This window comes from Gobius niger, assembly GCF_951799975.1.
Source record: "Gobius niger genome assembly, chromosome: 1".
NCBI classification, from domain to species: domain Eukaryota; kingdom Metazoa; phylum Chordata; class Actinopteri; order Gobiiformes; family Gobiidae; genus Gobius; species Gobius niger.
In genome coordinates, this window is record NC_136852.1 from 518,209 (window position 1) to 543,199 (window position 24,991).

General features: G+C 51.2%; 2 protein-coding genes across 2 annotated transcripts; both read right to left on the bottom strand.

Moving 5' to 3' along the window:
- Positions 1-1,155, bottom strand: LOC306977941 (olfactory receptor 52Z1P-like; the record flags this gene model as incomplete). The annotated part of the gene is made up of 1 exon (XM_079576379.1): positions 1-1,155. The coding sequence occupies one exon, from the start codon at positions 1,153-1,155 to the stop codon at positions 1-3; it is 1,155 nt and encodes a 384-aa protein (XP_079432505.1).
- A 7,007-nt stretch (positions 1,156-8,162) lies between these two features.
- On the bottom strand, positions 8,163-9,200 carry LOC306977950 (olfactory receptor 52Z1P-like; the record flags this gene model as incomplete). Its single annotated transcript, XM_079576392.1, has 1 exon — positions 8,163-9,200. The coding sequence occupies one exon, from the start codon at positions 9,198-9,200 to the stop codon at positions 8,163-8,165; it is 1,038 nt and encodes a 345-aa protein (XP_079432518.1).
- Between the last annotated feature and the right edge of the window lie 15,791 nt (positions 9,201-24,991).

Here is a 24,991-nt window from a genome sequence, read left to right on the forward strand (position 1 = left end):
TTAATTAGCAGTTTTGACAGTTTTAATTAAAATGCAGCTGTTCAGGAGAAAGGCTGGGCGCGCCGGGAGGGCGTCCGGCGCAGCGCGGGCCAGGCGGGCGCGCCGGGCCGTTTTCCACACGCTCTGTTGGATTTCCCGTGTCTTGACGCCGTAGACGATGGGGTTGAACAGCGGTGGGAAAACGAAGAAAACCAAACCCACCACGATGTTGAGCGTTTTGGGAGCGCCGTCGCTGCCGTCGTTCAGGCGCCGCGAGATCAAGCCGAAAAACGACGCCATGGAGAAGTTGGCGAAGGTGATGAGGTGCGGCGCGCACGTCTTCAGCGCTTTCCTCCGCGACTCTCGGGAGGTTTTAAAGACGACGATGAAGATCTGAGCGTACGACAGGACGATGAGGAGCGCCGGGAGGATGATGGCGCTGACGGAGGCGAAGAGTCCGAACGCCCCGATCACAAACGTGTGCTCGCACGCCAAGCTCACCACGGCTAACGCGCTACACATCAGCTCATCCACAGAGAACCTGCAGAGACGAACCCGTGACGCGAGGAAGACCTGCGCCGCCGACAGCGCCACGAGGAAGGTGTAGACGCACAGCAGCGCGAGCCGGAGCCGGGCGGGCGTCACCGCGGCGTGATACCGCAGCGGGAAGACGATGGCGAGGTAGCGGTCGAGCGCCATGAGGCCGAGGAGGCAGAACAGGCAGCCGCTGTAGAGGTTCACCAAGAAAACCTGCGCCAGGCACTCGGCCAGGGACAAGCGCGTCTCGCCGAGCGCCAGGAAGCGCAGCACGGTCGGGCACAGCGCCGAGCCGCCCAGCACGCCGCCCAGCGACAGGTGAGCGAGCAGCACGTGCATCGGGCGCCGCAGACGCCCGTCCCACACGATCACCGCCACCAGGAACGACGTCACCATCAAACCGGCCAAATACAGGAGCAGCAGCAGCGACAGGAGCGACAGGTGCAGGGGCGAGAGCGCCGAGTAGACCGGGAACACCAGGGAGACTGAGGGGAGCGCCACGGAGTTAGAGGGGAACGCCACGGAGTTAGACGGGAATGCCAGGGAGTTAGACGGGAACGCCACGGAGTCAGAGGGGAACGTCATGGAGACTGAGGGGAACGCCACGGAGTTAGATGGAAACGCCGCCGACACATTCATGGTTTGGACCGGGACAAAGCTCCAGAGTCACACACAATGAACACAATGAGACAATATTTACACCAAAATAAAAACTTTCACACAAAGGTTTGGAATGATCTGAGTGAACTTCCACCTGCTCATCCACACACAGATCAATGAGGAGCTTCAAAGACTCACACCTTTAATATTCACCTTTTCCTCTTTAGTTTGAACTCGTGAAGGTGAAATGATTTTTCCCTTTGAATCAAACTGGAGTTAGGAACGTTTGTATCAGAAACACACTCAGGGTTTACAGGTTATGTCCTCTACGTTTGGCTTCATCTGAGCAGATCATTATTAATACATTTCATTAAAACTGGAGCTTTTGTGAGTCTAAAGTTTGGCCTAAAAACCTCATGTTCTGGTTTACAAACACTGAGGCCTTTCGGGCGTCCAGGCCACAGGAAACATTTCAGAACAAATGTGTGAAAGAGACAAACCCCGGGCTCTGAACGAGACTGTTTCACTAAACCTGAAGTCCCTGCAGATCCGGTGCTTTACGGCCCATGAAACGTGCCTCGTCTATGAAGGAAACGGCGCTAAAAGGTTCTGGGGAAACGTATCACAAAAACATCGAGTTCCAGGACCTGAGGAGCATCACATACTTTAACTAATGATGTATCGAGTCACAAGTGCGTTTAAATGCCTCTTAACTCCCGCCTGAACTGAGCACACTTTCTCCAGCTTTACCCCAATCCAAAAGCTTCTGGAAAAAAGGTGTGAAAAAAGCAACGAAACTGAGACGAAAACAAGGATAAAGTGAAAAAACGCGAGAAAAAATTGACGAAAAGAGAGAGAGAAAATGGAGGAAAAAGTGATAAGAATTTCCCCCCCAAAAAAGTCACAAAAATTGGACAAAAATGAGACGACTGCCAAACAAAAAAAGTGATGAAAAAAAATCTGACGTGAGGAAAAAGATCAATTCAGTTTTGTAGATCTTAGCTTTCAAATGAGGCGTTACACTGGCCTACAGGATTTGGGTAAAGCTGAACTGCAGAAAATGCTCTGGGTTCAGGCAGGAGTTAAGAGGTTAAAGTCAAAGCGAGGCACAGAGGGAGGGGGAAGTGAAGGAAAAGGACATTTACAAACGTAGCTCACAGTGGTGGGACTTATTACAAACAGTAACAACGTAAAACAAACATAATATTAAGGAACTCCATTAAAAAAGTCACAAACGGCTGGTTCTTGTGAAGCAACTAATAAAGCTTTAACATGAGTGGACATGAGCAGCATCACAGTGTAGGATTAACAACACTCCTGATTCTATAAAGACTCTATATGAAGGTTTATGTTGTCTATTAAGAGGTTTGTTAAAGTCCAGATGTGTTTCAGATTAAGGAAAGTCAAAAATAAAACAGGTCCTTTTTTTGTGACTGTTTGAAAAGCAGATGTTTCTCAGTCCAGGCTGAAGACGGGAGAGAAACCCCGAGTGAAAAGTGGCTTTGCAGAAACAGAATGTGAAGGAGAGTGAGAGTTCAGCAGAGGAGCCTGAGCCTCTGCAGATCCACAGCGACGCCGCCGTTTATACCGGTCCAGACGCACACGAGGGAACTGGGGAAAAGAATCGTGTCTCTGAGCTCAGGGACAGACGTCACTGCTTCAGCTCAAATCAAGGAGACACATTCAAGGAAAGTTTGGTTTGTGGAAGAGCTCTGGAGGCCTCTGAGAGAAACGGAGTTGGTGTTTGTAACACAGGTCTTTCACATCACTCGTACGTACGTAGTCGTGACTCTGTCTCTGTCCCGTCACTGAGAGACGTCGGGGAATCATGAAGTTAACGTGAGTCTGACTTTCAACTTCCCCAGAGATTCACCACCATTCCTCCAACTGCACCTAAGGAGCTAGCTAAGGAGCTAGGCTAGCTACTAGCCTTGCTGCAACTAGCCTAGCCAAACATTGCCAAGCAACGCGCAAACTTTTGGGAACTATTTGCAGTGGAAGTCATTAAATAAACCTTTAGGCTTCATAAAAGTGTACGAAGTTTATGTTGTGTGTGTTCAGTTGGCAAATGGCCGAATAATAAGCGGATAATGTTTAGAACGCTGGTCATTATTATGCAATTTTCAGGGCGAAGCATCGGGGTCTGGTTCGTCCTGTGCTTATTTTCACGATAATGACCAGCATTTTATACATTATCCCTTACTTATTAATCCATCCATCCATTTTCTTCCTCTTTATCCGGGGCCGGGTCGCGGGGGCAGCAGAGACGCCCAAACTTCCCGATCCACACACACCTCCTCCAGCTGTTCTGACCCCGAGGCCACACCTCCTCCAGCTGTTCTGACCCCGAGGCGACACCAGGCCAGCTCGGAGACATAGTCCCACCACCGTGTCCTGGGTCCACAAGGCCTTGTCCCACTAGGACATGCCTGGAACACCTCCCGCGGGAGGCGACCAGGAGGCATCCGGAACAGATGCCCGAGCCACCTCAGCTGCTCCTTTCCACGTGAAGGAGCAGCGACTCTACTCCGAGCTCCTCCCGGGTAACTGAGCTCCTCACCCCCAGCCACCCTGCGAAGGAAACTCATTTCGGCCGCTTGTATTCGCGATCTTGTCCTTTCGGTCATGACCCAAATCTCATGACCATAGGTGAGGATCACATGACCATAGGTGAGGGTGGGAACGTAGATCGATCGGTAAATCGAGAGCTTTGCCCCGACTCAGCTCCCTCTTCACCACGACAGACCGATACAGCGACCGCATCACTGCTGACGCCGCACCGATCCGTCTGTCCATCTCACGCTCCATCCGTCCCTCACTGAGAACAAGACCTGAGATACTTGAACTCCTCCACTTGAGGCAAGGACTCCCCACCGACCTGTAGAGGGGAAGGAGAACCATGGCCTCAGATTTGGAGGTGCTGATCCTCATCCCGGCCGCTACACACTCGGCTGCAAACCGCCCCAGAGCAGCTGAAGGTCCTGGTTTGTTGAAGCCAACAGAACAACATCCACAAACAGCAGAGACGAGACTCTGAGGCTCCCAAACCGGACGCCCTCCGGCCCCTCCGGCCCCTCCGGCCCCTCCGGTCCCTCGGGCCCCTGGCTGCGCCGAGAAACTCTGTCCATAAAAGTAATGAACAGAACCGGTGACAAAGGGCAGCCCTGAGGAGACCAACACGCACCGGGAACAGGTCTGACTTACTGCCGGCAATGAACCAAGCTCCTGCTGCTCATACAGGGAACGGACAGCCCTTAGCAGAGGGCCCCGGACCCCATACTCCCGGAGCACCCCCCACAGGGCACCACGAGGGCCCCGGACCCCATACTCCCGGAGCACCCCCCACAGGGCACCACGAGGGCCCTGGACCCCATACTCCCGGAGCACCCCCCACAGGGCACCACTAGGGACGCGGTCGAACGCCTTCTCCAAGTCCACAAAACACATGTGGACTGGTTGGGCGAACTCCCACAAACCCTCGAGCACCGGATGAAGGGTATAGAGCTGGTCCAGTGTGCCACGACCAGGACGAAAACCGCATTGTTCCTCATGGATCCGAGGTTCGACTATCGGCCGGATCCTCCTCTCCAGCACCCCGGAGTGGACCTTACCGGGGAGGCTAAGGAGGGTGATTCCTCTGTAATTGGAACACACCCTCCGGTCCCCCTTCTTAAAGAGAGGGACCACCACCCCGGTCTGCCAAGCTCTTCCGGAGGTGGGAGTTGAAGACCCCACTGACAGAGGGATCCGCCAGTCGTTCCCAGCAGACCCTCACGACACGCTTGGGCCTGCCAGGTCTGACCGGCTTCCTCCCCTGCCAGCGGATCCAGCTCACCACCAGGTGGTGATCGGTTGACAGCTCCGCCCCTCTCTTCACCCGAGTGTCCGAGACACGCGGCCGGAGATCAGACGACACAACTACAAAGTCGATCATCGACCTCCTGCCTAGGGTGTCCTGGTGCCACGTGCACTTATGGACACCCTTGTGCTCGAACATGGTGTTCGTTATGGACAAACCATGACTAGCACAGAAGTCCAATAACAGAACACCACTCGGGTTCAGATCGGGGAGGCCGTTCCTCCCAATCACTCCTCCCAGGTCTCACTGTCATTACCCAAAAATCAATCCATGAGAGTAAATGGGGAGTTCTGGTCGTCGCTACGGCAACGCCATCAAACATATGACAAGGGTTTCATTGACTTTCAACTACGTTTTTTACTCCCCATATAAATGTTATTATTAGGCCCGAGGGACTAATTAAAATCGATAACTGGGACAAAAACGCAAGAATTCACGTAGCAAACGTGAAACGATTCGCAAGTAACAGGGGTCAAAACGTAGTGCTCCACAAGCTCTAATTTTGGGTGGGGTTCGCGAGAGAAAATAATAAAAGTTGGCTCTGTGGCGCCCCCTCAAACAGGCAGTTTACATTGAGTCAATGAGAGGCCGGTCACAAAAAAAATCATGGTACAAAAGTGACATTGGCCAGGGACATAGACCACGTCAGGACATGTCAAAAATGATATTACAACCCCGCCCTAAATGCTACAGGAAGTCGGCCATCTTGGCCCGAACCTCAAACCTTCAAAATCGTACTTCTTGAACTTCTGGCCCCTGATCCCGAGTTTTCAATGGAAAGCCTCCAATTTTGGCCAACATGTCCCAAACTCATGTGGCTTTCAAAATCATCAACTACATTTTTTTTAAACTATTGGGTGTGGTCATGACAAGGCCGCAACTGAGAGGCCATTTTCAGTAAATTTCAAAGCCTCATATCTTTCACAGACTTCCAATCTGGCGCGCGAGCACATTCCCCCTTGAAAGTGGCTTGTAAGTGGCTTGTAAGTGGCTTGTAAGTGGCTTGTGAGTGGCTTGTAAGTGGCTTGTGAGTGGCTTGTAAGTGGCTTGTAAGTGGCTTGAAAGTGGCTTGTAAGTGGCTTGTAAGTGGCTTGTAAGTGGCTTGAAAGTGGCTTGTAAGTGGCTTGAAAGTGGCTTGTTAGTGGCTTGTAAGTGGCTTGAAAGTGGCTTGTAAGTGGCTTGTAAGTGGCTTGAAAGTGGCTTGTAAGTGGCTTGAAAGTGGCTTGTAAGTGGCTTGAAAGTGGCTTGTAAGTGGCTTGAAAGTGGCTTGTAAGTGGCCCGCCCATCCTCCGTGAAAATAACCAGAGTTCTTTGCCTGGCAGCACGAATTTCAGTTTCTCCTGAAATTCGTCAGGCATTAGACGGGAACATATTTTTAAATACTTGCAGGTACAGGTGTGTGAGTGGGAGGGACGAGGGGAGGGGCTTATGCCAGAGTGCACCACGAGGGACACAGTTGATCCCTCTGTAATTGGAACACACCCTCCGATCCCCCTTCTTAAAGAGAGGGACCACCACCCCGGTCTGCCAATCCAGGGGCACTGTCCCCGACCGCCACGCGATGTTGCAGAGACGTGTCAGCCAAGACAGTCCTACAACATCCAGAGACTTAAGGTACTCAGGGCGAATCTCATCCACCCCCGGAGCCACCGAGGAGCTTTCTCACCACCTCGGTGACTTCAGCCCCGGTGATGGGCGAGCCCACCTCCGAGCCCCCAGCCTCTGCTTCCTCACGTGACGGTGGGATTGAGGAGGTCCTCGAAGTACTCCTTCCACCGCCCGACGACATCCCCAGTCGAGGTCAGCAGCCCCCACCCGCACTGTAAACAGTGTTGGTGAAGCACTGCTTCCCCCTCCTGAGGCGCCGGATGGTTTGCCAGAATCTCTTCGAGGCCGACCGATAGTCTTCCTCCATGGCCTCCCCGAACTCCCCCCAGACACGAGTTTTAGCCTCCGCGACCGCACGAGCTGCAGCACGCTTGGCCTGCTGGTAGGACTCCTTCTTCAGCTTGACGGCATCCCTTACTTCCGGGCGCAGTTTAATACATATATTAATATAAAGTAAAAAGTGTAATTTTTGTCTTTTTTTAAATGTCCAGGGTGCCATCTGTTAATAGTGATGTTAATAATTATGTTTATTTATGATTCTAATACATTTATCGGGACAGAACAAAAAGCATTGTTACAGTAACTGATACAATGCTCATGTTCCTTATAGCTCAAGAGGTTTAGGCCCAATCTCATTTCTCTTTTCTACCCCTACCCCTTCCCCTTGCCCTTCCCCTTTCCCTACACCCTGAAACCAAGGGCTAAGGGCGAGGGTTGAAAAGACCACCCTTAGAAATGGGACAGCCCTCCATTTGACTGCATTTACTAGGTTAAGGTTATGTAAAAAAAAAAACAATAAAAAAAAAAACAAGCGGGACACAGCGGGCGCAGCAGCGATGAACCCGTGTGTCATGGCAATAGCGACGTAACGAGAGTTTGGAAAGAAATTGCAAAAGTCGCCAATGCAGCGCAAATAGCATTTGCAGCAGCAAAGCGAAAACGTAGAACAGACACGTTTAACGCAAAGGACTGTTTTAATTGTTACACAAAGCGAATAAAGTCACAAACAAAGAGTTCTGCAACGTTATAAATGTTGTAAGAGTGCTTACTGATGATTCATTTCGCAGCTTATTTCCGTGTTTCGTCAAACTCCTCCTACCCCTTCGTCTGAAGTGTGCATCAGCAAAACCCTCGCTTGAAGGGCTATGTGACCTCTCCCTCACCCCTACCCCTCACCACAAAATAGAATGGGGAAACCCCTTCGTCTCTCGTGAACACGCAAAACGAAGGGAAAGGGCTAAGCGGAGGCTGAGGGGGAGAATTGAGATTGGGCCTTAGTGTCTATTCATTAATAATGATATTATATAATATGAATACTGTTGTTAAATATGCTTATTAATAATTTTATTAACAATGATGGTTATTAATAGCATTGTTTTAAACAATGATATTTATTAGTAACAATGTTTTAAAATTCTATGTTCATTAATACTATGTTTATTAATAAAAATTGTTTTCTTATTATTGTTGTTAAATATGAATTGCATTGATAATAATATGATCAATAATGATGTTTATTAATAATATTGTTATTAACTATGATGTTTATTAAAAGCAATGTTTTAAAATACTATGTTTCTTAATTAGCAGTTTTGACAGTTTTAATTAAAATGCAGCTGTTCAGGAGAAAGGCTGGGCGCGCCGGGAGGGCGTCCGGCGCAGCGCGGGCCAGGCGGGCGCGCCGGGCCGTTTTCCACACGCTCTGTTGGATTTCCCGTGTCTTGATGCCGTAGACGATGGGGTTGAACAGCGGTGGGAAAACGAAGAAAACCAAACCCACCACGATGTTGAGCGTTTTGGGAGCGCCGTCGCCGCCGTCGTTCAGGCGCCGCGAGATCAAGCCGAAAAACGACGCCATGGAGAAGTTGGCGAAGGTGATGAGGTGCGGCGCGCACGTCTTCAGCGCTTTCCTCCGCGACTCTCGGGAGGTTTTAAAGACGACGATGAAGATCTGAGCGTACGACAGGACGATGAGGAGCGCCGGGAGGATGATGGCGCTGACGGAGGCGAAGAGTCCGAACGCCCCGATCACAAACGTGTGCTCGCACGCCAAGCTCACCACGGCTAACGCGCTACACATCAGCTCATCCACAGAGAACCTGCAGAGACGAACCCGTGACGCGAGGAAGACCTGCGCCGCCGACAGCGCCACGAGGAAGGTGTAGACGCACAGCAGCGCCAGCCGGAGCCGGGCGGGCGTCACCGCGGCGTGATACCGCAGCGGGAAGACGATGGCGAGGTAGCGGTCGAGCGCCATGAGGCCGAGGAGGCAGAACAGGCAGCCGCTGTAGAGGTTCACCAAGAAAACCTGCGCCAGGCACTCGGCCAGGGACAAGCGCGTCTCGCCGAGCGCCAGGAAGCGCAGCACGGTCGGGCACAGCGCCGAGCCGCCCAGCACGCCGCCCAGCGACAGGTGAGCGAGCAGCACGTGCACCGGGCGCCGCAGACGCCCGTCCCACACGATCACCGCCACCAGGAACAACGTCACCATCAAACCGGCCAAATACAGGAGCAGCAGCAGCGACAGGAGCGACAGGTGCAGGGGCGAGAGCGCCGAGTAGACCGGGAACACCAGGGAGACTGAGGGGAGCGCCACGGAGTTAGAGGGGAACGCCATGGAGACTGAGGGGAACGCCAGGGAGACTGAGGGGAGCGCCACGGAGTTAGAGGGGAGCGCCAAGGAGACTGAGGGGAACGCCACGGAGTTAGACGGGAACGCCAGGGAGTTAGACGGGAACGCCACGGAGTCAGAGGGGAACGTCATGGAGACTGAGGGGAACGCCACGGAGTTAGATGGAAACGCCGCCGACACATTCATGGTTTGGACCGGGACAAAGCTCCAGAGTCACACACAATGAACACAATGAGACAATATTTACACCAAAATAAAAACTTTCACACAAAGGTTTGGAATGATCTGAGTGAACTTCCACCTGCACATCCACACACAGATCAATGAGGAGCTTCAAAGACTCACACCTTTAATATTCACCTTTTCCTCTTTAGTTTGAGCTCGTGAAGGTGAAATGATTTTTCCCTTTGAATCAAACTGGAGTTAGGAACGTTTGTATCAGAAACACACTCAGGGTTTACAGGTTATGTCCTCTACGTTTGGCTTCATCTGAGCAGATCATTATTAATACATTTCATTAAAACTGGAGCTTTTGTGAGTCTAAAGTTTGGCCTAAAAACCTCATGTTCTGGTTTACAAACACTGAGGCCTTTCGGGCGTCCAGGCCACAGGAAACATTTCAGAACAAATGTGTGAAAGAGACAAACCCCGGGCTCTGAACGAGACTGTTTCACTAAACCTGAAGTCCCTGCAGATCCGGTGCTTTACGGCCCATGAAACGTGCCTCGTCTATGAAGGAAACGGCGCTAAAAGGTTCTGGGGAAACGTATCACAAAAACATCGAGTTCCAGGACCTGAGGAGCATCACATACTTTAACTAATGATGTATCGAGTCACAAGTGCGTTTAAATGCCTCTTAACTCCCGCCTGAACTGAGCACACTTTCTCCAGCTTTACCCCAATCCAAAAGCTTCTGGAAAAAAGGTGTGAAAAAAGCAACGAAACTGAGACGAAAACAAGGATAAAGTGAAAAAACGCGAGAAAAAATTGACGAAAAGAGAGAGAGAAAATGGAGGAAAAAGTGATAAGAATTTCCCCCCCAAAAAAGTCACAAAAATTGGACAAAAATGAGACGACTGCCAAACAAAAAAAGTGATGAAAAAAAATCTGACGTGAGGAAAAAGATCAATTCAGTTTTGTAGATCTTAGCTTTCAAATGAGGCGTTACACTGGCCTACAGGATTTGGGTAAAGCTGAACTGCAGAAAATGCTCTGGGTTCAGGCAGGAGTTAAGAGGTTAAAGTCAAAGCGAGGCACAGAGGGAGGGGGAAGTGAAGGAAAAGGACATTTACAAACGTAGCTCACAGTGGTGGGACTTATTACAAACAGTAACAACGTAAAACAAACATAATATTAAGGAACTCCATTAAAAAAGTCACAAACGGCTGGTTCTTGTGAAGCAACTAATAAAGCTTTAACATGAGTGGACATGAGCAGCATCACAGTGTAGGATTAACAACACTCCTGATTCTATAAAGACTCTATATGAAGGTTTATGTTGTCTATTAAGAGGTTTGTTAAAGTCCAGATGTGTTTCAGATTAAGGAAAGTCAAAAATAAAACAGGTCCTTTTTTTGTGACTGTTTGAAAAGCAGATGTTTCTCAGTCCAGGCTGAAGACGGGAGAGAAACCCCGAGTGAAAAGTGGCTTTGCAGAAACAGAATGTGAAGGAGAGTGAGAGTTCAGCAGAGGAGCCTGAGCCTCTGCAGATCCACAGCGACGCCGCCGTTTATACCGGTCCAGACGCACACGAGGGAACTGGGGAAAAGAATCGTGTCTCTGAGCTCAGGGACAGACGTCACTGCTTCAGCTCAAATCAAGGAGACACATTCAAGGAAAGTTTGGTTTGTGGAAGAGCTCTGGAGGCCTCTGAGAGAAACGGAGTTGGTGTTTGTAACACAGGTCTTTCACATCACTCGTACGTACGTAGTCGTGACTCTGTCTCTGTCCCGTCACTGAGAGACGTCGGGGAATCATGAAGTTAACGTGAGTCTGACTTTCAACTTCCCCAGAGATTCACCACCATTCCTCCAACTGCACCTAAGGAGCTAGCTAAGGAGCTAGGCTAGCTACTAGCCTTGCTGCAACTAGCCTAGCCAAACATTGCCAAGCAACGCGCAAACTTTTGGGAACTATTTGCAGTGGAAGTCATTAAATAAACCTTTAGGCTTCATAAAAGTGTACGAAGTTTATGTTGTGTGTGTTCAGTTGGCAAATGGCCGAATAATAAGCGGATAATGTTTAGAACGCTGGTCATTATTATGCAATTTTCAGGGCGAAGCATCGGGGTCTGGTTCGTCCTGTGCTTATTTTCACGATAATGACCAGCATTTTATACATTATCCCTTACTTATTAATCCATCCATCCATTTTCTTCCTCTTTATCCGGGGCCGGGTCGCGGGGGCAGCAGAGACGCCCAAACTTCCCGATCCACACACACCTCCTCCAGCTGTTCTGACCCCGAGGCCACACCTCCTCCAGCTGTTCTGACCCCGAGGCGACACCAGGCCAGCTCGGAGACATAGTCCCACCACCGTGTCCTGGGTCCACAAGGCCTTGTCCCACTAGGACATGCCTGGAACACCTCCCGCGGGAGGCGACCAGGAGGCATCCGGAACAGATGCCCGAGCCACCTCAGCTGCTCCTTTCCACGTGAAGGAGCAGCGACTCTACTCCGAGCTCCTCCCGGGTAACTGAGCTCCTCACCCCCAGCCACCCTGCGAAGGAAACTCATTTCGGCCGCTTGTATTCGCGATCTTGTCCTTTCGGTCATGACCCAAATCTCATGACCATAGGTGAGGATCACATGACCATAGGTGAGGATCACATGACCATAGGTGAGGGTGGGAACGTAGATCGATCGGTAAATCGAGAGCTTTGCCCCGACTCAGCTCCCTCTTCACCACGACAGACCGATACAGCGACCGCATCACTGCTGACGCCGCACCGATCCGTCTGTCCATCTCACGCTCCATCCGTCCCTCACTGAGAACAAGACCTGAGATACTTGAACTCCTCCACTTGAGGCAAGGACTCCCCACCGACCTGTAGAGGGGAAGGAGAACCATGGCCTCAGATTTGGAGGTGCTGATCCTCATCCCGGCCGCTACACACTCGGCTGCAAACCGCCCCAGAGCAGCTGAAGGTCCTGGTTTGTTGAAGCCAACAGAACAACATCCACAAACAGCAGAGACGAGACTCTGAGGCTCCCAAACCGGACGCCCTCCGGCCCCTCCGGCCCCTCCGGCCCCTCCGGTCCCTCGGGCCCCTGGCTGCGCCGAGAAACTCTGTCCATAAAAGTAATGAACAGAACCGGTGACAAAGGGCAGCCCTGAGGAGACCAACACGCACCGGGAACAGGTCTGACTTACTGCCGGCAATGAACCAAGCTCCTGCTGCTCATACAGGGAACGGACAGCCCTTAGCAGAGGGCCCCGGACCCCATACTCCCGGAGCACCCCCCACAGGGCACCACGAGGGCCCCGGACCCCATACTCCCGGAGCACCCCCCACAGGGCACCACGAGGGCCCTGGACCCCATACTCCCGGAGCACCCCCCACAGGGCACCACTAGGGACGCGGTCGAACGCCTTCTCCAAGTCCACAAAACACATGTGGACTGGTTGGGCGAACTCCCACAAACCCTCGAGCACCGGATGAAGGGTATAGAGCTGGTCCAGTGTGCCACGACCAGGACGAAAACCGCATTGTTCCTCATGGATCCGAGGTTCGACTATCGGCCGGATCCTCCTCTCCAGCACCCCGGAGTGGACCTTACCGGGGAGGCTAAGGAGGGTGATTCCTCTGTAATTGGAACACACCCTCCGGTCCCCCTTCTTAAAGAGAGGGACCACCACCCCGGTCTGCCAAGCTCTTCCGGAGGTGGGAGTTGAAGACCCCACTGACAGAGGGATCCGCCAGTCGTTCCCAGCAGACCCTCACGACACGCTTGGGCCTGCCAGGTCTGACCGGCTTCCTCCCCTGCCAGCGGATCCAGCTCACCACCAGGTGGTGATCGGTTGACAGCTCCGCCCCTCTCTTCACCCGAGTGTCCGAGACACGCGGCCGGAGATCAGACGACACAACTACAAAGTCGATCATCGACCTCCTGCCTAGGGTGTCCTGGTGCCACGTGCACTTATGGACACCCTTGTGCTCGAACATGGTGTTCGTTATGGACAAACCATGACTAGCACAGAAGTCCAATAACAGAACACCACTCGGGTTCAGATCGGGGAGGCCGTTCCTCCCAATCACTCCCTCCCAGGTCTCACTGTCATTACCCAAAAATCAATCCATGAGAGTAAATGGGGAGTTCTGGTCGTCGCTACGGCAACGCCATCAAACATATGACAAGGGTTTCATTGACTTTCAACTACGTTTTTTACTCCCCATATAAATGTTATTATTAGGCCCGAGGGACTAATTAAAATCGATAACTGGGACAAAAACGCAAGAATTCACGTAGCAAACGTGAAACGATTCGCAAGTAACAGGGGTCAAAACGTAGTGCTCCACAAGCTCTAATTTTGGGTGGGGTTCGCGAGAGAAAATAATAAAAGTTGGCTCTGTGGCGCCCCCTCAAACAGGCAGTTTACATTGAGTCAATGAGAGGCCGGTCACAAAAAAAATCATGGTACAAAAGTGACATTGGCCAGGGACATAGACCACGTCAGGACATGTCAAAAATGATATTACAACCCCGCCCTAAATGCTACAGGAAGTCGGCCATCTTGGCCCGAACCTCAAACCTTCAAAATCGTACTTCTTGAACTTCTGGCCCCTGATCCCCGAGTTTTCAATGGAAAGCCTCCAATTTTGGCCAACATGTCCCAAACTCATGTGGCTTTCAAAATCATCAACTACATTTTTTTTAAACTATTGGGTGTGGTCATGACAAGGCCGCAACTGAGAGGCCATTTTCAGTAAATTTCAAAGCCTCATATCTTTCACAGACTTCCAATCTGGCGCGCGAGCACATTCCCCCTTGAAAGTGGCTTGTAAGTGGCTTGTAAGTGGCTTGTAAGTGGCTTGTGAGTGGCTTGTAAGTGGCTTGTGAGTGGCTTGTAAGTGGCTTGTAAGTGGCTTGAAAGTGGCTTGTAAGTGGCTTGTAAGTGGCTTGTAAGTGGCTTGAAAGTGGCTTGTAAGTGGCTTGAAAGTGGCTTGTTAGTGGCTTGTAAGTGGCTTGAAAGTGGCTTGTAAGTGGCTTGTAAGTGGCTTGAAAGTGGCTTGTAAGTGGCTTGAAAGTGGCTTGTAAGTGGCTTGAAAGTGGCTTGTAAGTGGCTTGAAAGTGGCTTGTAAGTGGCCCGCCCATCCTCCGTGAAAATAACCAGAGTTCTTTGCCTGGCAGCACGAATTTCAGTTTCTCCTGAAATTCGTCAGGCATTAGACGGGAACATATTTTTAAATACTTGCAGGTACAGGTGTGTGAGTGGGAGGGACGAGGGGAGGGGCTTATGCCAGAGTGCACCACGAGGGACACAGTTGATCCCTCTGTAATTGGAACACACCCTCCGATCCCCCTTCTTAAAGAGAGGGACCACCACCCCGGTCTGCCAATCCAGGGGCACTGTCCCCGACCGCCACGCGATGTTGCAGAGACGTGTCAGCCAAGACAGTCCTACAACATCCAGAGACTTAAGGTACTCAGGGCGAATCTCATCCACCCCCGGAGCCACCGAGGAGCTTTCTCACCACCTCGGTGACTTCAGCCCCGGTGATGGGCGAGCCCACCTCCGAGCCCCCAGCCTCTGCTTCCTCACGTGACGGTGGGATTGAGGAGGTCCTCGAAGTACTCCTTCCACCGCCCGACGACATCCCCAGTCGAGGTCAGCAGCCCCCCACCCGCACTGTAAACAGTGTTGGTGAAGCACTGCTTCCCCCTCCTGAGGCGCCGGATGGTTTGCCAGAATCTCTTCGAGGCCGACCGATAGTCTTCCTCCATGGCCTCCCCGAACTCCCCCCAGACACGAGTTTTAGCCTCCGCGACCGCACGAGCTGCAGCACGCTTGGCCTGCTGGTAGGACTCCTTCTTCAGCTTGACGGCATCCCTTACTTCCGGGCGCAGTTTAATACATATATTAATATAAAGTAAAAAGTGTAATTTTTGTCTTTTTTTAAATGTCCAGGGTGCCATCTGTTAATAGTGATGTTAATAATTATGTTTATTTATGATTCTAATACATTTATCGGGACAGAACAAAAAGCATTGTTACAGTAACTGATACAATGCTCATGTTCCTTATAGCTCAAGAGGTTTAGGCCCAATCTCATTTCTCTTTTCTACCCCTACCCCTTCCCCTTGCCCTTGCCCTTCCCCTTTCCCTACACCCTGAAACCAAGGGCTAAGGGCGAGGGTTGAAAAGACCACCCTTAGAAATGGGACAGCCCTCCATTTGACTGCATTTACTAGGTTAAGGTTATGTAAAAAAAAAAACAATAAAAAAAAAAACAAGCGGGACACAGCGGGCGCAGCAGCGATGAACCCGTGTGTCATGGCAATAGCGACGTAACGAGAGTTTGGAAAGAAATTGCAAAAGTCGCCAATGCAGCGCAAATAGCATTTGCAGCAGCAAAGCGAAAACGTAGAACAGACACGTTTAACGCAAAGGACTGTTTTAATTGTTACACAAAGCGAATAAAGTCACAAACAAAGAGTTCTGCAACGTTATAAATGTTGTAAGAGTGCTTACTGATGATTCATTTCGCAGCTTATTTCCGTGTTTCGTCAAACTCCTCCTACCCCTTCGTCTGAAGTGTGCATCAGCAAAACCCTCGCTTGAAGGGCTATGTGACCTCTCCCTCACCCCTACCCCTCACCACAAAATAGAATGGGGAAACCCCTTCGTCTCTCGTGAACACGCAAATCGAAGGGAAAGGGCTAAGCGGAGGCTGAGGGGGAGAATTGAGATTGGGCCTTAGTGTCTATTCATTAATAATGATATTATATAATATGAATACTGTTGTTAAATATGCTTATTAATAATTTTATTAACAATGATGGTTATTAATAGCATTGTTTTAAACAATGATATTTATTAGTAACAATGTTTTAAAATTCTATGTTCATTAATACTATGTTTATTAATAAAAATTGTTTTCTTATTATTGTTGTTAAATATGAATTGCATTGATAATAATATGATCAATAATGATGTTTATTAATAATATTGTTATTAACTATGATGTTTATTAAAAGCAATGTTTTAAAATACTATGTTTCTTAATTAGCAGTTTTGACAGTTTTAATTAAAATGCAGCTGTTCAGGAGAAAGGCTGGGCGCGCTGGGAGGGCGTCCGGCGCAGCGCGGGCCAGGCGGGCGCGCCGGGCCGTTTTCCACACGCTCTGTTGGATTTCCCGTGTCTTGACGCCGTAGACGATGGGGTTGAACAGCGGTGGGAAAACGAAGAAAACCAAACCCACCACGATGTTGAGCGTTTTGGGAGCGCCGTCGCTGCCGTCGTTCAGGCGCCGCGAGATCAAGCCGAAAAACGACGCCATGGAGAAGTTGGCGAAGGTGATGAGGTGCGGCGCGCACGTCTTCAGCGCTTTCCTCCGCGACTCTCGGGAGGTTTTAAAGACGACGATGAAGATCTGAGCGTACGACAGGACGATGAGGAGCGCCGGGAGGATGATGGCGCTGACGGAGGCGAAGAGTCCGAACGCCCCGATCACAAACGTGTGCTCGCACGCCAAGCTCACCACGGCTAACGCGCTACACATCAGCTCATCCACAGAGAACCTGCAGAGACGAACCCGTGACGCGAGGAAGACCTGCGCCGCCGACAGCGCCACGAGGAAGGTGTAGACGCACAGCAGCGCCAGCCGGAGCCGGGCGGGCGTCACCGCGGCGTGATACCGCAGCGGGAAGACGATGGCGAGGTAGCGGTCGAGCGCCATGAGGCCGAGGAGGCAGAACAGGCAGCCGCTGTAGAGGTTCACCAAGAAAACCTGCGCCAGGCACTCGGCCAGGGACAAGCGCGTCTCGCCGAGCGCCAGGAAGCGCAGCACGGTCGGGCACAGCGCCGAGCCGCCCAGCACGCCGCCCAGCGACAGGTGAGCGAGCAGCACGTGCATCGGGCGCCGCAGACGCCCGTCCCACACGATCACCGCCACCAGGAACAACGTCACCATCAACCCGGCCAAATACAGGAGCAGCAGCAGCGACAGGAGCGACAGGTGCAGGGGCGAGAGCGCCGAGTAGACCGGGAACGCCAGGGAGACTGAGGGGAACGCCACGGAGTTAGAGGGGAACGCCAGGGAGACTGAGGGGAGCGCCACGGAGTTAGAGGGGAACGCCATGGAGTCTGAGGGGAGCGCCACGGAGTTAGAGGGGAGCGCCACGGAGTTAGACGGGAACGCCAGGGAGACTGAGGGGAGCGCCACGGAGTTAGAGGGGAACACCAGGGAGACTGAGGGGAACGCCACGGAGTTAGACGGGAACGCCACAGAGTTAGACGGGAACGCCGCCGACACATTCATGGTTTGGACCGGGACAAAGCTCCAGAGTCACACACAATGAACACAATGAGACAATATTTACACCAAAATAAAAACTTTCACACAAAGGTTTGGAATGATCTGAGTGAACTTCCACCTGCTCATCCACACACAGATCAATGAGGAGCTTCAAAGACTCACACCTTTGATATTCACCTTTTCCTCTTTAGTTTGAGCTCGTGAAGGTGAAATGATTTTTCCCTTTGAATCAAACTGGAGTTAGGAACGTTTGTATCAGAAACACACTCAGGGTTTGCAGGTTTTGTCCTCTACGTTTGGCTTCATCTGAGCAGATTATTATTAATACATTTCATTAAAACTGGAGCTTTCGTGAGTCTAAAGTTTGGCCTAAAAACCTCATGTTCTGGTTTACAAACACTGAGGCCTTTCGGGCGTCCAGGCCACAGGAAACATTTCAGAACAAATGTGTGAAAGAGACAAACCCCGGGCTCTGAACGAGACTGTTTCACTAAACCCGAAGTCTCTGCAGATCCGGTGCTTTACGGCCCATGAAACGTGCCTCGTCTATGAAGGAAACGGCGCTAAAAGGTTCTGGGGAAACGTATCACAAAAACATCGAGTTCCAGGACCTGAGGAGCATCACATACTTTAACTAATGATGGAAATATATCGAGTCACAAGTGCGTTTAAATGCCTCTTAACTCCCGCCTGAACTGAGCACACTTTCTCCAGCTTTACCCCAATCCAAAAGCTTCTGGAAAAAAGGTGTGAAAATAGCAACAAAACTGAGACGAAAACAATGATGAAAATGAAAAAAAGCGAGAAAAAATTGACGAAAAGAGAGAGAGAAAATGGAGGAAAAAGTGATAAGAATTTCCCCCCCAAAAAAGTCACAAAAATTGGACAAAAATGAGACGACTGCCAAACAAAAAAAGTGATGAAAAAAAATCTGACGTGAGGAAAAAGATCAATTCAGTTTTGTAGATCTTAGCTTTCAAATGAGGCGTTACACTGGCCTACAGGATTTGGGTAAAGCTGAACTGCAGAAAATGCTCTGGGTTCAGGCAGGAGTTAAGAGGTTAAAGTCAAAGCGAGGCACAGAGGGAGGGGGAGTGAAGGAAAAGGACATTTACAAACGTAGCTCACAGTGATGGGACTTATTACAAACAGTAACAACGTAAAACAAACATAATATTAAGGAACTCCATTATAAAAGTCACAAAAGTGTTAATATGGCTGGTTATTGTGAAGCAACTAATAAAGCTTTAACATGAGTGGACATGAGCAGCATCACAGTGTAGGATTAACAACATTCCTGATTCTATAAAGACTCTATATGAAGGGTTATGTTGTATATTAAGAGGTTTGTTAAAGTCCAGATGTGTTTCAGATTAAGGAAAGTCAAAAATAAAACAGGTCCTTTTTTTGTGACTGTTTGAAAAGCAGATGTTTCTCAGTCCAGGCTGAAGACGGGAGAGAAACCCCGAGTGAAAAGTGGCTTTGCAGAAACAGAATGTGAAGGAGAGTGAGAGTTCAGCAGAGGAGCCTGAGCCTCTGCAGATCCACAGCGACGCCGCCGTTTATACCGGTCCAGACGCACACGAGGGAACTGGGGAAAAGAATCGTGTCTCTGAGCTCAGGGACAGACGTCACTGCTTCAGCTCAAATCAAGGAGACACATTCAAGGAAAGTTTGGTTTGTGGAAGAGCTCTGGAGGCCTCTGAGAGAAACGGAGTTGGTGTTTGTAACACAGGTCTTTCACATCACTCGTACGTACGTAGTCGTGACTCTGTCTCTGTCCCGTCACTGAGAGACGTCGGGGAATCATGAAGTTAACGTGAGTCTGACTTTCAACTTCCCCAGAGATTCACCACCATTCCTCCAACTGCACCTAAGGAGCTAGCTAAGGAGCTAGGCTAGCTACTAGCCTTGCTGCAACTAGCCTAGCCAAACATTGCCAAGCAACGCGCAAACTTTTGGGAACTATTTGCAGTGGAAGTCATTAAATAAACCTTTAGGCTTCATAAAAGTGTACGAAGTTTCGTTGTGTGTGTTCAGTTGGCAAATGGCCGAATAATAAGCGGATAATGTTTAGAACGCTGGTCATTATTATGCAATTTTCAGGGCGAAGCATCGGGGTCTGGTTCGTCCTGTGCTTATTTTCACGATAATGACCAGCATTTTATACATTATCCCTTACTTATTAATCCATCCATCCATTTTCTTCCTCTTTATCCGGGGCCGGGTCGCGGGGGCAGCAGAGACACCCAAACTTCCCGATCCACACACACCTCCTCCAGCTGTTCTGACCCCGAGGCCACACCTCCTCCAGCTGTTCTGACCCCGAGGCGACACCAGGCCAGCTCGGAGACATAGTCCCACCACCGTGTCCTGGGTCCACGAGGCCTTGTCCCACTAGGACATGCCTGGAACACCTCCCGCGGGAGGCGACCAGGAGGCATCCGGAACAGATGCCCGAGCCACCTCAGCTGCTCCTTTCCACGTGAAGGAGCAGCGACTCTACTCCGAGCTCCTCCCGGGTAACTGAGCTCCTCCCCCCCAGCCACCCTGCGAAGGGAACTCATTTCGGCCGCTTGTATTCGCGATCTTGTCCTTTCGGTCATGACCCAAATCTCATGACCATAGGTGAGGATCTCATGACTATAGGTGAGGGCGGGAACGTAGATCGATCGGTAAATCGAGAGCTTTGCCCCGACTCAGCTCCCTCTTCACCACGACAGACCGATACAGCGACCGCATCACTGCTGACGCCGCACCGATCCGTCTGTCCATCTCACGCTCCATCCGTCCCTCACTGAGAACAAGAACCCGAGATACTTGAACTCCTCCACTTGAGGCAAGGACTCCCCACCGACCTGTAGAGGGGAAGGAGAACCATGGCCTCAGATTTGGAGGTGCTGATCCTCATCCCGGCCGCTACACACTCGGCTGCAAACCGCCCCAGAGCAGCTGAAGGTCCTGGTTTGTTGAAGCCAACAGAACAACATCCACAAACAGCAGAGACGAGACTCTGAGGCTCCCAAACCGGACGCCCTCCGGCCCCTGGCTGCGCCTAGAAACTCTGTCCATAAAAGTAATGAACAGAACCGGTGACAAAGGGCAGCCCTGAGGAGACCAACACGCACCGGGAACAGGTCTGACTTACTGCCGGCAATGAACCAAGCTCCTGCTGCTCATACAGGGAACGGACAGCCCTTAGCAGAGGGCCCCGGACCCCATACTCCCGGAGCACCCCCCACAGGGCACCACGAGGGCCCCGGACCCCATACTCCCGGAGCACCCCCCACAGGGCACCACGAGGGCCCTGGACCCCATACTCCCGGAGCACCCCCCACAGGGCACCACGAGGGACGCGGTCGAACGCCTTCTCCAAGTCCACAAAACACATGTGGACTGGTTGGGCGAACTCCCACAAACCCTCGAGCACCGGATGAAGGGTATAGAGCTGGTCCAGTGTGCCACGACCAGGACGAAAACCGCATTGTTCCTCCTGGATCCGAGGTTCAACTATCGGCCGGATCCTCCTCTCCAGCACCCCGGAGTGGACCTTACCGGGGAGGCTAAGGAGGGTGATTCCTCTGTAATTGGAACACACCCTCCGATCCCCCTTTTTAAAGAGAGGGACCACCACCCCGGTCTGCCAAGCTCTTCCGGAGGTGGGAGTTGAAGACCCCACTGACAGAGGGATCCGCCAGACGTTCCCAGCAGACCCTCACAACACGCTTGGGCCTGCCAGGTCTGACCGGCTTCCTCCCCTGCCAGCGGATCCAGCTCACCACCAGGTGGGGATCAGTTGACAGCTCAGCCCCTCTCTTCACCCGAGTGTCCGAGACACGCGGCCGGAGATCAGACGACACAACTACAAAGTCGATCATCGACCTCCTGCCTAGGGTGTCCTGGTGCCACGTGCACTTATGGACACCCTTGTGCTCGAACATGGTGTTCGTTATGGACAAACCATGACTAGCACAGAAGTCCAATAACAGAACACCACTCGGGTTCAGATCGGGGAGGCCGTTCCTCCCAATCACTCCCTCCCAGGTCTCACTGTCATTACCCAAAAATCAATCCATGAGAGTAAATGGGGAGTTCTGGTCGTCGCTACGGCAACGCCATCAAACATATGACAAGGGTTTCATTGACTTTCAACTACGTTTTTTACTCCCCATATAAATGTTATTATTAGGCCCGAGGGACTAATTAAAATCGATAACTGGGACAAAAACGCAAGAATTCACGTAGCAAACGTGAAACGATTCGCAAGTAACAGGGGTCAAAACGTAGTGCTCCACAAGCTCTAATTTTGGGTGGGGTTCGCGAGAGAGAATAATAAAAGTTGGCTCTGTGGCGCCCCCTCAAACAGGCAGTTTACATTGAGTCAATGAGAGGCCGGTCACAAAAAAATTCATGGTACAAAAGTGACATTGGCCAGGGACATAGACCACGTCAGGACATGTCAAAAATGATATTACGACCCCGCCCTAAATGCTACAGGAAGTCGGCCATCTTGGCCCGAACCTCAAACCTTCAAAATCGTACTTCTTGAACTTCTGGCCCCTGATCCCCGAGTTTTCAATGGAAAGCCTCCAATTTTGGCCAACATGTCCCAAACTCATGTGGCTTTCAAAATCATCAACTACATTCTTTTTAAACTATTGGGCGTGGTCATGACAAGGCCGCAACTGAGAGGCCATTTTCAGTAAATTTCAAAGCCTCATATCTTTCACAGACTTTGTCGGATTGGAACATTCCCCACCTGGACCTAATGGTGTGCACACGCAGCCGTTATTGCCAAAAATGCCTTTAAAGTGGCTTGTAAGTGGCTTGTAAGTGGCTTGTAAGTGGCTTGTAAGTGGCTTGTAAGTGGCCCGCCCATCCTCCGTGAAAATAGCCAGAGTTCTTTGCCTGGCAGCATGTTGGACTCAGTCAGGGTTTCTCCTGAAATTCATCAGGCATTAGACAGGAACATGTTTTTAAATACTTGCAGGTGCAGGTGTGTGAGTGGGAGGGACGAGGGGAGGGGCTTATGAAAGAGATGCACTTTATGTATTGTGTAGTCGTTGTCCTTGCTGCCTGTTTCGTCTGTAATGCACTGCTGTGTGTTGTGGCTTGTGTGTTTTATATTTTGTATGTTCTTGTCTTGTTTTTTACCTCATGGGACTGTGGATGGAAATTAGCCTTGAGCCAAATTATTTTTGCCCAAACTGTAATCACGTTTTTTGCAAATACACAACTGTGGTCTTTCATAGATTAATGCGAAATCTGCTACATTGTTCACTCAGCCTGTGTAGCTCCATTGGTTAGAGTGCTGGGTTCCCATCTGTAAGGTTGCAGGATCAATCCCAACCTTGACTCTTTGTTTTCCCTTTTTTTTCTTTTGGACTCTGCACTTACTGCCTATGGTTCCACCCTCATTAAAAACGGGGAAATAACCCCTCTCCTCCAATGGGGTGCTGGGACCTAATTTCGGCCCTTGAATTTAGAGAATCCTCGCCCTCGTCAGGCCCATGTTTGTATGAACTTATAGCTCAGTGATAGTGTGGTCGTCTGAGGTGAAGGAGGGAGCTGGTCCACACACAGCCTCCACTCTTTTCTAATGCCTTCTCCTTTTACACGGGCCGCTGCACACTTGTCCAAGTCTAAAACACGAGAGAAATTTAACATTTTTCTCCCAGGCGTTTGCTGTCCCTGTGTCATGTCATAGCTAGAGTGTTGGTTTCCCAATCATGAGACTGCTGGAGCAATTCCTTAAGTCTTTTTTTTTTTTGTCACGGGTTCGTATTTCAACAAGTATAAAAATTATAGCAAAGGCCGAATATTCAGATCACCGGCTTTTATTTACAGTGCAGCATCAACAGAAAATAAAGTATGTACAAAAAAATTACATTATCCCCCTCCTCCTTGAGGTTGGCGATGTGCGGCAACCTTGAGAGATAATCCACCCCAACGTTGAGGTTGCCAGCCCGGTGACGGATCCGAAACTGGAACGGCTGAAGGGAGAGGTACCACCGGGTGAGACGGCTGTTGTGGTCCTTCATGGAGTTCATCCAGGTTAGGGCGCGATGGTCGGTCTCCAGGTCATAACTCCCTCCCCAGCAAGTAGTACCGCAAGCTCCCCAAGACCCACTTGATGGCCAGGCCCTCCTTCTCCACAGTGGAGGACCTGGGCTCCCGTGGCAGCAGCTTCCCACTCAGGTACAGCACCGGCCGTTCTTCCCCAGGAGTACCCTGCGCCAGGACAGCTCCCAGCCCCAAGGCAGAGGCGTCGGTCTGGACCAGGAACTTCTGGGTGAAGTCGGGACTTCTCAGCACGGGCGAAGTACACAGGCCAGTTGTGGAATGCAGTCTCGCAGTCCTCACTCCAGGCCTCCCATCAGTCTCTGGAAGGTGCTCCGAAGTCCAGAGGCACCTGCCAGTATCCCTTGCAAAGGTCAAAGGTGGTGATGAATCTGGCTCCAGCAGGTCATCGATCCGGGGCATCGGGAGGGCGTCGAACTCCGACACAGCGTTGAGCTTCCGGATGACGATGCAGATGCGAAGCGAGCCGTCCTTCTTCACCACGATGACCACTGGACTGCACCACTCGGACGAGGCTCGATCACCCCCAGGCGCAGCATCTCCTCCACTTCCGTCAGGAGCTTTCCCACCAGGTGCTGCGGTGCCCGGTAGGACCGCTGGCGGATGGGACCCCTCTCCTTCAGGCAGATAACGTGCTCGACCAGGACCGTCCTCCCTGGGTTGGCAGCAAACAGCTTGGAGACTCGTGGGAAAACCGCGCCGAGCTGACCAGGCTGGACCGCGGAGAGATGGTCAAGGCCTCCTCCTCCCCCTCGCTGTCCACCTCCGTCACCAGCAGGGACGCCACTGGAACCGGGACAGGAGCCTCCTTCCACTCCTTCAGCAGATTCACATGGCACGTCTGCTTAGCCTTCCTCTTCTCCGGGTGGTGGATCTCATAAGGACCCATCTTACGGAGGACTGTGTGAGGGCCCTGCCACTTGGCGAGCAGCTTGCTGGTGGAGGATGGCAGGAGCAGCAGAACCTTCTGGCCAGGCTGGAGCTCTCGGTGTCGGGCCTGGCCTTCTGGGACTGCTGGGCTGCACGTAGGTTGACCTCTGCTTCCTCCCGATACTTCGCCAACCGGTCCCACATCTCGAGCACGAACTGGACCACACCCCGATCACTGGCCGCTGACGAAGGCGGTGGGAAGAAGGGAAGAAGCATCGCAACCTCATGTTACAGTGTTTTAACCTCACTCTGCAGAACTTAGTCTCTGCTCCAGTGAGTAAATGA